This window comes from Pagrus pagrus (genome assembly GCF_965226575.1).
Source record: "Pagrus pagrus genome assembly, chromosome: 12".
Lineage (NCBI taxonomy): Eukaryota > Metazoa > Chordata > Actinopteri > Spariformes > Sparidae > Pagrus > Pagrus pagrus.
In genome coordinates this window covers 24,051,840-24,066,171 of record NC_140196.1, presented here as the reverse complement: position 1 = coordinate 24,066,171, position 14,332 = coordinate 24,051,840, and the positions used below count along the sequence as shown (strand labels likewise).

Genomic DNA, 14,332 nt, shown 5'->3' with positions numbered 1-14,332 from the left:
AACAAGATGCTGAATGATTGCAGTGGAAGCAGCAGTCAGCTGGCTGGAACAATTCCCTGCCTCACTCTTCCCGCTCGCTATAAATACACGTATTTGTGGAGCTTCTGTGCCCCTCCGTCCCCAAATGAAAATGAGATTTGTCTCCTTTCGTTACATTGATACATTGTACACATGCATGCATGTGTGTGTGACAGTGTGTGGGACTCTGCACAGGGCAGCGTTAGTGAAATCTCTCCCTCTCTCTGTCTCTGATCCCAGATGGGTAATGATCTGGTCGCCTCCCGGGGCGTCCTCGTTCCCTTGCTCATTCCCCTGCAAGATAAATGAGCTCACACATACACACACATACACGTACAACGCCTGAGACGCTCTTTCCCCTCCAAGATAAATGGCCCCTCCAATGCCGCCAATGCGATTGCTGCCAAATTTGGTGCTCCAGCTGGAACAATGCGGAGAGATTTCCATGTGGTTTCTGCAAATAATTGAATCTGTCCTCAATTTGGAAGTGATGAAGCTAGATTTCTACCCTCCACCCCCCCTCTGCGCACACACACACACACACACACACACACACACTGCTCTCTCGCTGCCTTTTCCTCTCTGGTTCTTCTCTTTATCGTCATCGCTAAGCCACATTTCTCTCTCTTTCTCCTTCCCATTTCTCTTTTCTACTCCGTCCTCTGTCTCAATTTTTCTCAGGCACTTACAAAACGCCGCCCTCCCCTTCCCTTTTGCCATCTGAGACCTGCACACACAGACACACACACACATCTGTCTGAGGCAGGGGAAATCAATAGCGACTTAAATGTTTTATCATGGTGTGTCAGTGTAGTTAAGGCCTCAGTTAACAGGGTGCAGCAGAGAATGATGCTCTAAAGGGATTTACCGCTGCTGTTTTTACAGCACATGCGTGTGCGAGATTTATTTCCCTACCTGGTGGATACAAGGTGTGTGAGAATTTAGTGGCAAAGTAGTTTTTAGAATTAATTCTTCCGTAATTGTATCCTTTTGTGTGCTCGTGTTGAGAGAGGAGCTGAGTGAGGCCAAAATGTAGGTAGACAGTAGATTAAGACACGGGGCTGATTGAGATGGATGGTGGAGGTCTTCAGCTACACACAGACACACACACACTAATGAAATGAGAAATAGCCCCACACACGTTGGGGACAGAGCGCTAAATAGAGGGGAGGCACAGCCATCTATCTGTCTCTGTCAGGCTTTCTTACTTGCTTGTCGCCATCGGGATGACTAGAGATGGAAATGCACTGCAATTTCACTTTCTTTCGCACACACACACACCGCACACACACCGCATTCAAAAAGCCCTGTGGAGCAGTAACTAAGTTGGAATAGGAGCATGTTGTGTGAATGGAAGTTGTATTTCAGTGTTGGTTCCTCAGATTTTATGATGCCAGGCCTTCAGATCAAGGCCACAGCTTCAGTTAAAACCTACCGAGCCAAAGCGTCGTCCCACTGTGCTCACAAACGCTCTAAAACACACAAACACAGAGCAAACAGATGTGCAGTACATACCAGTTAATATCTGGAGTCCTTGCTCTTATATTATTAGCAGAGATGAACAAAACATTCAGGTAGCAAAATTCTCAATTTTAGACAACATTTATGCCGCTTGAGTTTACAAACACAGGGTTGCAGAAGGCAGATCAAATGTAAATAGCTGTTGCTAATTAACCTTATTTCTAAAGGTAACTTGACAAAACAGTCAAAATGAAACTTTTGGCTTTTATCTGGTTTGTGAGCTCTCTCCAAAAACACAGTGTATATGTAAAAATATTCTCAGATGGATGTTTAATCCACATTTCATTCTGTATTTGCTGCTCATCCTATTTTCAGGATCCAATGAAACCATAATTAAGTTTCCATTTAAAAGTGTTACTGCTGTCTCAGCTAGCTTAGTGTGAGTACAGACTTCAATTCAATCTTAATTTGCAATTGTTAAGAGCTACACTTTTTTAGACCCCCTACATATTCAAAGGGATTCTAATCTGATGAGCAGGTTCAGATGCTGTCAAACCCAAACGCTTACACATACACAGGTTTTTATTTACTAGTCCATCAAACTTAGCAACATCCTGCCATAGAACATGTCACATTGTTGTAACACCACTAACAGCTGCATTCATACAACTTAGCAAATTTAGGATTAAATCTGTGTTTCGTATACATGTTTTAAAGCAGCATAAATACATTACTCTCCCACTGGGTGCCACGTTGATGAAAACGTACTGCTTCACCGAGGAGAAGCAAGCTTTGCGTATTTGCCAGCCCAGGAAACCCTTACATTTTATGTCGTAACCCAAATTGAACTGTAAGCTTGTTTCTGTAAGACTACATGACATGTTTGCTAAGCCTGTATCCCAGAGTGACATCAATTTTTGTATTTTGGCCCCGAGACTGAAAAGGCTGAAAACCCCTGAGCCAGCTTAAATCAGTGACACACACAAATAGCATAAAGGCCTTAAATTCAAGGATTTTCACTTGTGCTACTTGCTGGTTGAGGGGCTGTTTATCTCTTTGTGTGTCAAATTTAGCCCCAGAGAGTTGTCTTCCCTTTCCTCAGCACTGTGAAATCATCCTGTTCTCCTTTTTACCTCCATTAAATCTCTGCACCTCCACCACCCTCTCTTACCTCCCCCCTCCACCTCCCTATCGCCCTGTTTAGATGGCCACAGCCGCATAAAGATGGATTAACATGCCTCTTTTATAGCATTGGGGAATTAAACATCTTTTTAAATGTGGTTTTCTATAAATCAGCCACACTAAATGAATATTCATTGTACAGATAGAAAGGATAACAGAGAGGAGACAGGAGAGACAAATGGTGTTGAGGAAAAGGAGAATCTTTTTTTAAAGTAAAACTCTTCTTCCATCTTTGTTTACTTGGGACAAGAGAGGAGAGCCCCTTGGCAGAGTTTTTTGCTTGACTGAGCGACAGAGGGCTTTATTGAAGCTGTTAAAAGAAAGAGACAGCATTGTTTGAGGGACAACCCCGTCCAGTCCGGTCCAGCCCAGAGTCTACTGACACTTTATAAGCTAGCAGGCTAATCAAGGCTAAATGGCTTTTTACAAGCTCAGAACTAATAAGAGGAGAGGGTAAAGCAGTTTATAGGGCATGGAGTGGCGAGTCAGGCTCAGAGTCCCAACTAGGTCTTTATAGACATGGGGCGGTGATGGGGTTACAGGGAGGAGCTAGAGCAGGTCCACTTCTCCCAGAGACCTTATCGAGGAAGCAAATCTACAGCCACAACTGTAGTGGCAGAATGGTTCAGTGTCAGGAGCAGCTGTCCTTCAAACAGAGGACTTTATGTCCCGAAGAAAACAGTCAGCATGCTTAAATGTTCTTTAGCAAGACAAGTCCTGACCAGCCTCAGTCATGCTGCTCTGTATCTGATCCTGACATCTGATATGTATCTCTATTAGAATCCTTACAGTATCTCACCATTTCATTATAATACCTGACAAATTGTGCGTTCCACTATTGTGGATGGTCCCAAAGGAAAGACTCCAACCAAGCGGACTATATAAAAATCAAATTATTGTTTCATTTGACGATTATTTTTGCATTTTAAATGCCTGAACGTTCCCAGAGCCCCGTGTGATATCTTATTGCTTGATTTGTCAGACCAACCTGCAAACATAAGAACTCTCTGCTAAGCTTCACAGTGTGTTTGAAGACGTCTGGTGATAGCCACATAAACCTGAAATGTTTAATTTTAATTTTGTCTTCAATTAAGTTTAAATGTTCAATTTATTTTAATGAGCTTGTTTGATGATAGGGAATAAGACCTGAATCTACTCAAACTGCGTACAGTAAAAATGGATGCACAGAAAGCTGGCTCTTGATGGGAAATTGAGAAAGTCCATCCTCATTTTCTTTTCCCTGCAGCCAGTGTTTGAGGATGCAGCAAATGAAGCCATATCCTAGGCCACACACACATACACACACACACACACAAGCACAGCCACTTATCGTTCTCTTCTGCTCGCACCCTCCCTTCCCTCTCTCCACTTGTCCTTCCCCATCCAGATCAATACCATAGATCAGCTAGCTATCAGGCTGCAAAATGACCACATCACCATAAACACACACACACACACCCACTTCCCTTTTAACACACACACACACACACACACACACACACACACTGCTATTGCATCTCGCCAGAGAACGAGTGGATGGCTATAATAAACACTGGCTGGCTTGTGCGGCCTCGTCTCGCTGCGCCAAATCATCAGCAGCAGCAGCGTTGTGGTCTGTGCGTCGGCTGTATTGATTTAGTTATGGCCGCTTCATATGCTGCTGGACAGTGTTAAATGCACATTTTCTGTTATCATGCTACACATTAATCAAGGGCTGCTTAGAGGCAGGGAGATGGGGAGGACAGTGGAGAGAATGAAGGGGGGATGAAGTAAGGACAAGATGATAGAAGGGTGAATTGTGATGGAGAAACATAAGAGAGGAGATCAAAGGTTAACATGAGATGTTAGAAAAAGAGGACAAGACACTTTACCTGAAGTCAAAGCAGGTGGAATCAAGGGATGAAAGGGAGGGTGGAGTCAGAGTGAAGGGCGGGTGGAATAAGCCACCAATAATCAGATGGCTGTGAAGGAAACCTGCGGAGAATAGAATTGATATTATGTCAAGACTGATAGTATTAAGGTCAACTACCAAAAAGTCGTAAACAGAAAATTGCTTGGTTGTTGAACAGTCAGTTTAGACAAAGAACTTTTCAAAAAAACACCAGAAATCATTTGCAATGAAGTTTTTTCGACACTGTTTATCTGATTTATCTGACATTACTGACTTGTTGTCAGTGGTTTCTGGTGTGGAATTTTACACACTGTCTCATGTCCGTCGAAATATGTCCTCCAACATCAAAACTAACATGTCTCCTTCTGTCTGTTCCCGTTCCTTTTCTCCAGGGTAACAGAGGAGGAGTCCACGGCTACCACCATGGAGGCTCTGAAGGCTCGAATCAGAGAGCTGGAGAGGCAGATACTGAGAGGAGATCGATACAAGTGTCTCATCTGCATGGTGAGTATCACACTCATGTTCTCTGATTCTCTGCACATGAAGTGTTAATGGCAGCATTGTGGTCGTCGTCAGAGGGCGCTTAATCAAGCATTTGTAAAACTTCATGTAGTAGTGTGGCCATGGTTTGGAAGATTGACAAGTGGTGCTAGAGTTTGGAGTAGTAGTTAATTTTCCACAAACCCTGAGGATGTTGGTCTTTGGTCTTTTTTTGACCTGCAAACATCGCTGCAACAGAAAAGGTCTCTGAACACATACCAACACATTTGTAGTAATGTTAATATCTGTAATGATGCTTTTGACAATCTCAAAGCCAGATATAAACTCCACTGTTGGTTCCTGTACACATCCTGGAAACACCACAACTCAAATGTCCAACTTGGGAATTGTCCATTTTTTCAACTGATGTATACATTTGGTTTCCAATTGAGGAGAACTGCCTTGAGATAACGTTTTGACCTTTCTGCATTAGTCTTACTCTCTGAGCCCAGAATATGTCATTGGGGAGGAGGGGCAAGGTCAGCCTGGTCCTCAGATTTTTTTTGAAGGATCCTCACTCCTTTCACAGATCCAGCCCCTGAGCAGGACCTCAGTCGGTGTATATAATGTGTCACAGATAGACAGCATATTAAAAATGTCAGGCGTATTGTGGTGTGTGCTGGATGTCCCTTGAAGTTTGCATGTAGGAACTGTATGCATCTCATTCCCTTCAGTTTATGGGAGTCTGAGTAGCTTTCTAAGCGTGTGAGTGGTGGTGTTGTGTTCTGGTGGTTTTTGCTCCTGCATGGCTTTGCAACTGAATGTGTGCTGTTGGATAAGAGCCTCCAGTGCTTATATAATTTTGTTTTACCATCACATTTTAAACCAGCAGTTCATATGAGAAATGCTGAACAACCTAAAAAACTGACGGATATATTCAGATACATAATATATGTATTCATGGCGAGGCAGTACGTGTGATTAAACCGAGTTCAAAAGACCTTAGTGTGGCATTGTAAAATGCAGGAATGGTTCTGAGCTTTACAGCGCATGGAGGTGATTGATTGGACTCCCAGATCAATAATATAAGTCACATGTTCATCCGTGACAATATCAGACAGAGTGAAAGACATTGTCAATATTCATGTTCTTCAGATGCTTAAGATTCGACTTCATCTCCACCACCCATCAGTGTTTGTGTTCCCCACTTTGTGTCAAGCACCCATCCTGTCATCCCTCAAGCTAGTGGACACTGCAGTGTCGGCATCCTGTGCGTGCGTGTGTGCGTGTATGTGTGTGTTTGAGAAAAGCGTGTAATTACCGACGCCTGCGCTTCCTAAAGGTCGCTAGGTGCCCGAGGTGACACGGAGGGCAAGGCACAGCGATCGATCACTCACTACCCCATGGACACTCGGCTCTTCTCCGCTCATCTGTCACTGTCCCTCATCTCGAGCACACACACACACACTCTCTTTCAGGCATACAGAGAAACACAAATATGTGTACAATGCTCTTACACACACACAGACGCCTTACATCTAATCTGTCTCTGTCTGTCTTTAACTTGTCACTGTGGTCCCTCCTTGTCACTGTGTGTCTGATGTGAAAGTCATCAGTTTTCTCTAACTAGTCGGCAATCAGGAGCATTTTAGAGGAGCTGGAGATTTCCACTGCAGCCTCCAGAGTTATGACTCACTTACTGAAACAGTGCATGGATCAAAGCTTCCAGTGCTCAGGTAGTTGTGTGTAAGTAGAAAACAAGTGCTCTCCGGCTGCAGCCAAGTTGGCTCAAGTTGGCCTTTATCTTCTCCCGGTCCCTCTGTGAGCTCAGTGCTGTGGTTTGTCCTTGTCAGTGGATTTCTACCTCCATCTACTGGTCATTGTAGCAATTCAACCTTGAATTGTTCACATTTCTGGAAGCGATAGTTCTGCAAGTGCTTTAATCACAAAGTAAGAGCACTACTTTAAAAAAGTTATTAATAATATTATTAGTTTTTAATGGTAACGCATAAGACAAAGTTTTTCCAGACCAGAAAAAAGTCTCTTGTTGCTGCTTCCATGTTAGTGTTGTAATGTAAGAATGATACTTGGTTGTATTATATATCTGTAAAGTAACCAAGGAGCTAAATTGATCACCAGTAGCTCTTTAAAACAGGCCAGAAATCAAAGCCAGACATTCTTAAGAGTAAATATTCAGCATCATAAATGCTCAACACACACAGCTTAGCACATTGTTGTATTAGCAATGTTAATGGAAGTTAGTGGGTAATGAAATTTGGAGCTGCAGAGTAAAGGACTCTACATGTCTGGTGTTGTGTTTAAAGAAAGTAAGTTTAAAGGTCGATAGCCTGAACAAATTTTCAGCAGTCGTGTTTGTCATTATTTGACAAAACAGTCAGTGTGAACAGAGATGGAGATTTCTCAAGCGTTTGCTCATAGCAGTGTGTTCATTGGCTGTCCAAGCTGTACGCGCTCTCTTGTGTATGCGTGGGTATGTGTGTTTGGCAGTGCGCGTGTTTGTTGCACTGTGGTGTTGGTGTGTGCGCGATCAGTACTAGCCCGCCTCTATGATTAGCTGCCACCTTTCGCCCCCTCTCCTCCTCCCCCACCCCCACCCCTCCCTTCCGCAGAGGAAGCCTGCTATCCAGTCAGGCGCGGAGATCAAGAGCCTAGGGGCGTGGCCAGGGCCCCGGCCACTGGCCAATGAGGTCGGAGAGAGGCAGCCTAAGTCCCTCCCCCTCGGCCTGTACTGCCTGTACAGGGGCCTTGTGATTGGTGGCTACGGCAGCGGCATAAAGAGGCTCCTCCCACAGCCCCTACGGAGGGTAAGGCACTCCCTCCCTCCTCCGCTCCTCTTCCTCCCCCCTCCCTTCCTCCCTCATCGCTCCGTTCTTTTCGAGAGGAAAAGAAAAGAGTGTCCATCAGATTGGGTTCATCCATGGCTTTGTCCCTCATCCTCTCCTCCCTCTGCCTGCTTCCCTCCGTCTCTGCTCGTTGCCTGCCCAATATCGTGTCTGTGCGCGTTTGTGTGTGTGTGCAGGTTGCCGGTTCAGTTGCCCCCCAAGCTGCCTTGCTCAGTGGTTCTGTGGCTGTTGGCTGTGTCGTTCCATGGTTAGTGGTCTGATGCTGTCGGTCAGGGAATGTAAAGTGGTGTTTTGGTTGTTTTGATACGTGTCTGTCCTTTTGATTCCGGTGTCATTTCATCTTTCTATCTTTCTGTCTTTCTCTCTCTGCGTGTGTTTGTAGGACTCCTACACGATGCCGCTCACCTCCATCCAGTGCTGGCACGTCCATTGTGAAGAATGCTGGCTCAGGACTCTGGTACGCATAAACTCACACACTTGTCCGCGCGCACACACTGCTCCATGCTCCCGGGCAGCTCCTCATGACATGCAGTTATTGCAGCATCGTTTCATAGTCGGTGCGTTTCTCTCTCTGGCCGTGCCCTGTAGGGAGGAACTAAAATGGAATATTCCCCAAATGGCCTGTTCTCCCTCAGCACACACACGCAGACACACAGAATCAAGGCAATGCAAATACTTCCAGTTCTCAGTGGGGGGAAAGATTAGATGGAATGGTCCCCAAAAGGCTTGTTAAAATGTTGGAATAAAGTGGTCAACTCCAGCTTCCAATGAGTTCTACATAGTGCCTCTGGTCTTCACACACACACACACACACACACTGGGTTTGTTGGTTATTAGTTAGTCTAATATATCCAGTAGTGTGTAATTAGCTGGTGGTAATATGGTAAATGGAGCGCAGTGTTTCTGCTGCTGGGAGGATCAACAGTCTCCATATTGGCTCTTTGGTTTCTCTGTTATCTCCTCTTTTCTCCTTTATTATTGTCTTTATTTTACTCTCTCACCTCACTGGCTTCCTTCTTTCCTCTTCTATGACCTTTTCTCTCTCGAGCCTCCTCTTCTCTCACAAGTTTTTTATGTTAAACACCATCATTTGTCAGTTGTGACACACATCAACAGTCACTAACAAGCAGTTCCCCACCATTAGCTCCCTTTGATATTATACATGCAATTGTAAAAACACTCAGCATAATTACAGAACCAGTCACACACAGAGGAGCAGAAGTTAATGACCGAAGGATTGTGAAAATCCATGTGCCTCCTTCATGAAATGCTCAGATGCACATTTGTGCATTATTCAACGTGTGAATTTTTGTCTCACTGAGCGTTTTCCAGATTAAAGGTACCCTGCTGGGTTTTTGATCACTAGTAGCACTACAGTGGCGGTAAAGAAGCGTAGAAATGCGGCAACAAAGGCAGTGAAGCAAACTGCAAGTGTGTAAACGTGGATATAAACAACAAGGGGATTCAAATATTTAAAAAATATTGTAATAAGTTTGTTTTTTTAGACACATTGAATGTAAACATAACTCTTGTTTGTTTACAAGAAGTCTTAAAGATCTTTAAACTCCAATATAAGATCAATACTGATTCATGAGGAACTTCATGTCGGTACAAGCAGCATGTTTTAGCATGTTTTATGTTTAACTTGTAGGGATTTATTTTTTTCTTTCATTCATTGTTTAAGAGACTATAAGACAACGTTCTTGAATGAGGCCCATTGTTTCCGTCTGCCATTTAGCCTACCTCAGTACTGTGTGTGTGCACACGCACGCATGCTGCCCTCACTGGTCTAATGTATGGAGCATTAAACTCGTAGCCTGGAGACAGCTATAAAAATGGGAGGGCCTAGCTGATCAAAGTAAATGCCTGGGAATCTAGTTAACGTCAGCCCAGCCCCTCACAGCTTTAATGAGCGAGGCAGCTGGAGCGCAGCGTGACGGGCACACACCCACACACACTTACCGCCCACACCAAACAGGAGTACACAGCATTCACAGGCAGGCAAACAAACAGGAGGAAAGCTCCCTCACACAGTGTAAGAGATGTACATATATAGTCGTCTTGTATCATGGAGCGTCACAGAGTCTGATCAGGGACTGTTTACAGGTTTTTATAGATTCTTCAGGAATGTCATGTCTTACAAATGAGTTTTTGCAGGAATATAGGAGTAGACCTCATCAATCACACATTCACATGGTTTCCACTCAGACTGATATCAAAAGCAGTCTGATCATCAGTTCCTGCTTACATAAATGCGTTAATTGTAAGATGCAAGGGAAAATTACATTATTTAGGTGAATTGTTTATAGAAAGTTAGATGACATTTTAACATCAGGGAACCCTGACTGAATGGCATGTTGACATGTTTTACACAGAAACAGGGTGGGTTATGCACCTCAGCACCTACTATTGTGTAAATGTTTCATTTTTAAAAGAAATTGGGGTTGATTTGTAAAATGAAAAAAGTCATTTTCTTAAAAAACAGTGTAAAAACTCATGTACCGTATCAGCATTGGTTTTGATCTCGACCAATGCCCAGCGCTACTGAAGAAACCCAAGCTTATCCATTTTAAAACCACCCCAGACTTTTCTACACATCCTCCCTCTTTCAAATAATTTATTTTGCCTTTTTTCATCTCCAAACTTTCCTTCTTCCTCTTCATTTTCTCTTGAAACTGTTTTGACTCGTCTGGAGCCACAAATCCTCTTAGCAGGAGTGTGTGAGATCTGTCAGAGTCCTGCACCACGTCACTGGTTTTGAGTGTGTGTGTTCGACCTACCTCAGTCTTTGCGCCCATTCCAAAGAGTTTATTCAGTGACTTGCAGGAAAAGGAGCCTATTAATCTTTGGGGTCAGAAGAACCTGTACGCTTGTATTGGCCTGTATGGACTGGTAAGGTGCAGGTCCTCTAGTTATGAGATCTCTGCATTCTGTTGGACCTGTGTAAGATGTCTCACACACACTGTTTTACACACCTTCTACACACATCACAGTGGACTGATGAACTTCTTCACATGCCAAAGACATACTTTAGTGATGGGTGATGGTCATTTTTTTCCCCAAATATGTCTTGCAGGTCACTTTTCAGGGGGTTACAATATGTAGAATGACAATAAATCATAAGAAGGGGAGCAAAACGTCATGGAAGCTTCTTTTTATGGTACTTATAAGTCAAGTCATAGATGTAAGCTAATATAACATAAAAGAATTAATTGATGCCGCTTCCTCTCCTAGTTAACTCCAGATGTTCCACTTTACTTATTTAGATAATCTATTGTGACTTTTAGATTTATTCATACATCTGTGACCAATGCAGAAACAGCACAGTGAAAGCTGTTGGCAGGAACATGCCTGCAGCCGGCGGTTACCACCCAATACAAGAATGGTGGAGGACAGCAGTGTAGACCACCCAGTCCGAATGTTGTTACGCTGTCAGCCCTGTGTTGCATATTATCACCTGCTGCTTTACTGCAGATGGCACACTATCAAAGCAGTGCAGAGGAAGAGAGAGGAAGACGGCTGAAGGGAGGTTGTGTGAGGCAGGTTTACATTTACAGAGGGAGGAGGACGGAGTTACAAGACAAAGTTTGGCTCACCTTATCAGTACCAGATCTGTGCCGACTGCCCGATCCACTCTCTGCATACACATACACATACATAAGCAATTAGTAATACCCTAAGTATTCCTCAACCACTCGCACATGTGTAAAACAGATCCGTTTTCTGGTACGGATCGAATTCTAACCCACCTGTCAAGCACTGGTAAAGACGCATGCAGCCACACATGGAGTCTATCCCAGAAATGTTCAGGAACATTCCCTGCATGGGGTCATGTGTGAATGGGAGCAGGGATCGATATTCAGGGAAATCTTTACCGCCAACTTCCCACCTCAAGGTGTAGTAACATTTCAGGGAAAATGCCAGCAAGCTGTGTTTTGAATGAAAACAGTCAAATTGTAGGGAAAAGCACATGTTGGGTACGTCCATCTGATGAATGACGCTTTCACATGGAGCAAATGAACCAATCGCAAGACTCCACTAATGACGTATTTGAATGTCACAAAAAAAAACATTACTTGCCTCGCTAACTTGTTTGAATATTAAATCCATTGCAAAAACAGCTCATCTGTCAACATTCAACACAACATTCATTAAGATAACAAAAGACGACATCTGCCATTTACCAAATGCAAAACGGGCAAAAGCAAAAGATTCTCATATTTGAGAAGCTGGAACTAACAAATGTATTGTTGTTTAGTTTGATAAATTAACATAAAACCTAACCTTTGACCTTATTCTAACCTTAACTCATTTCCCAAGCAACAAAGCTAACCTCTGTCTCTCCATCCATCACAGGGGAACAAGAAGCTGTGCCCGCAGTGCAACACCATCACCTCACCTGGAGACCTGAGGCGTGTCTACTTATAAAGAGCACACACACACACCCTCCCCACTCGCCTCTTCGTCCTGCCAGACCATTTCTCCTCTCATCTTGGATTTCATCGCCCTCCCTGTTGATCATAAGTTGTTTCCCCTCTCTCGTGGTCCGGGACGGCAGCTCCAGACCCTCCAAGAGCGTACAGAGACAAGACGGCTGTCTTTCAGACTCCACTGGCTCTTTGAGGAGGTTAAAACTGGATGAAACTGAATGACTGAGCAGCACTCACTGACTCTCTGCCTAGCTGCCCGGCCACCCACGAAAAAATAATGAAAACACGGAGACCGGCTATACCACTGGTCAACAGGCTTGTTTTCACTGACATGACTCCCTGTATATGTAACATGGGGTGTCTTTGGAGACCCCCAACACCCAGCTAAGCCCTGCTGAGACCTAGCAGCTTCATGCAGCTGGAGCTGAAAGGAACTTCTTAATACAGAATATAAAGACTACTTTTTTCTCCTCTAGCTCTTCTTTGACATTTCAGTGGTGCTGGACAACGGGCTCTACCCTGAAGACTGGACAGAAAGCTTCTTCTTGTTTTGTTTTTTTCCTTCCCTATTCCAGAGAGAAAACTCTTATCTTAATGCCCCTGTTGCTTATGAGAATTAAAAAAGGGCCTGTCCACTAAAACTGAGCTTTCAACCAAACTGAGAATAACCTCACAACCTTGAAAAGGAGTTTGATACTCCTCCTCCTCCTCCTCCTCCTCCTCTTCCTCCACCACCTCTTCTTCCTCTCGCCAGCCCTTCCCTCCCCGTCTTCCCTCTTTTGTGGTGTTCTAGTGAAGTAAACCAAAATTTCTCCCCTTCCAAGATGCAGTGCAAGCACATGTAATATAGTTCTATGTATGTTTACAATGTTGGGTGTAAATGACATAGAGTTCACACACATACATGTACACACACATGCACACACATCATCAGCAGACACACACAGAAGTATATAATATCAAAGTCCTGTTTTTAGTTGGAAGGGTTTGGGAATGATGTTTGGGGAAAAAATGGCTGAACTTAAATAAGCCTTCTGTATTTTTAAAAAAAGATCATTCGAAGATCCGTTGAAGTTTTATTTGACTGTACAGGAATAAAAAATTTAAGTAATAAAGTACACAAGACTAGATGGTCAAGATTTAGGTGGTGTAATTTTTCTGCAGAGTACCCTGAAAAAAAAGCAAGGAAAGTTCTTATTTTAGTTTTCTCTAATGGTGAAATTCCTACACTGCAAACAAGCAGAACGATGGAAGTGCTGTTTAGTTGCAACAATGTCCAACTGAGCCTCTTCTTTTAACCTCCATATCTGCTTCCTCTCATTCAGAGTAACATCACGCTCAGATCATAGTCTAGAAACGTTTTGTTTTACCCCTACATGTCTCAAAAGAAAGCTTTTTTCCATTGTTCCATCATAATGCTAATGCTGCAAAAAGGTCCCAATGTGGCAACCCCCGAAGGGCAGGTTTCTTCTAATGGATAAGGGAAATCTCTGGAAAGGAAGGATGGCCAAGGCTGAAATGGCAACCTCCAAAACCCGCAGCATTTCCCCCCCTTCCCTTTACGGCAGAAGCAGCAGCAGCAGCAACCAAGGTGGTGGTGTGCTTTGTGTTTGTAAAACTATGTATTCTGTGACGTCTGTATTGTTGTAAGAAATGCTGAAAAAAAAGAAAAAATAAAACTTCTCAAATAGCACGCGTGGTCTTGTTCACACAACCTGGGAGGTATAATCAGACAGAGAAGTTGACTGACACAGAAAAGTTCTTCTCTAATGATGAACCTTTATTTTGTCTTTATAAGCTCTATACCATTTGACTTTAGCTCATTTAGTTGTGATGCAGTTAAATCCTGGAAGGTGAAATACTGGACAGGAAATAAGGATATAAATCTTTGCTGTTGCATTCACATTGTGACTTCTTCTTTCCTTTGAATCCAACCAGTCCCAAACATGCCAAGTTGCACAAGAGAGGTCTGTGTCACTACATTCAAGTATTTGAATTATATTGTT

The 14,332-nt window shown here is 43.5% G+C and overlaps 1 protein-coding gene across 7 annotated transcripts in view; it reads left to right on the top strand.

Moving 5' to 3' along the window:
• Positions 1-14,019, top strand: part of rnf220a (ring finger protein 220a) — a 303,417-nt gene extending 289,398 nt beyond the window's left edge. For 5 of the 7 annotated variants that reach the window (XM_084368123.1, XM_084368122.1, XM_084368121.1 and 2 more), the window contains 3 exons: positions 4,945-5,056; positions 8,279-8,353; positions 12,253-14,019. In XM_084368123.1, the coding sequence (XP_084224249.1) occupies positions 4,945-5,056; positions 8,279-8,353; positions 12,253-12,324 (259 nt within the window). In that variant the 3' untranslated portion in view covers positions 12,325-14,019. Of the gene's footprint in view, positions 1-4,944; positions 5,057-7,662; positions 7,858-8,278; positions 8,354-12,252 lie in introns of all 7 variants that reach the window. The other 2 variants (XM_084368118.1, XM_084368117.1) reach the window with 1 other exon arrangement.
• Positions 14,020-14,332: the final 313 nt, after the last annotated feature.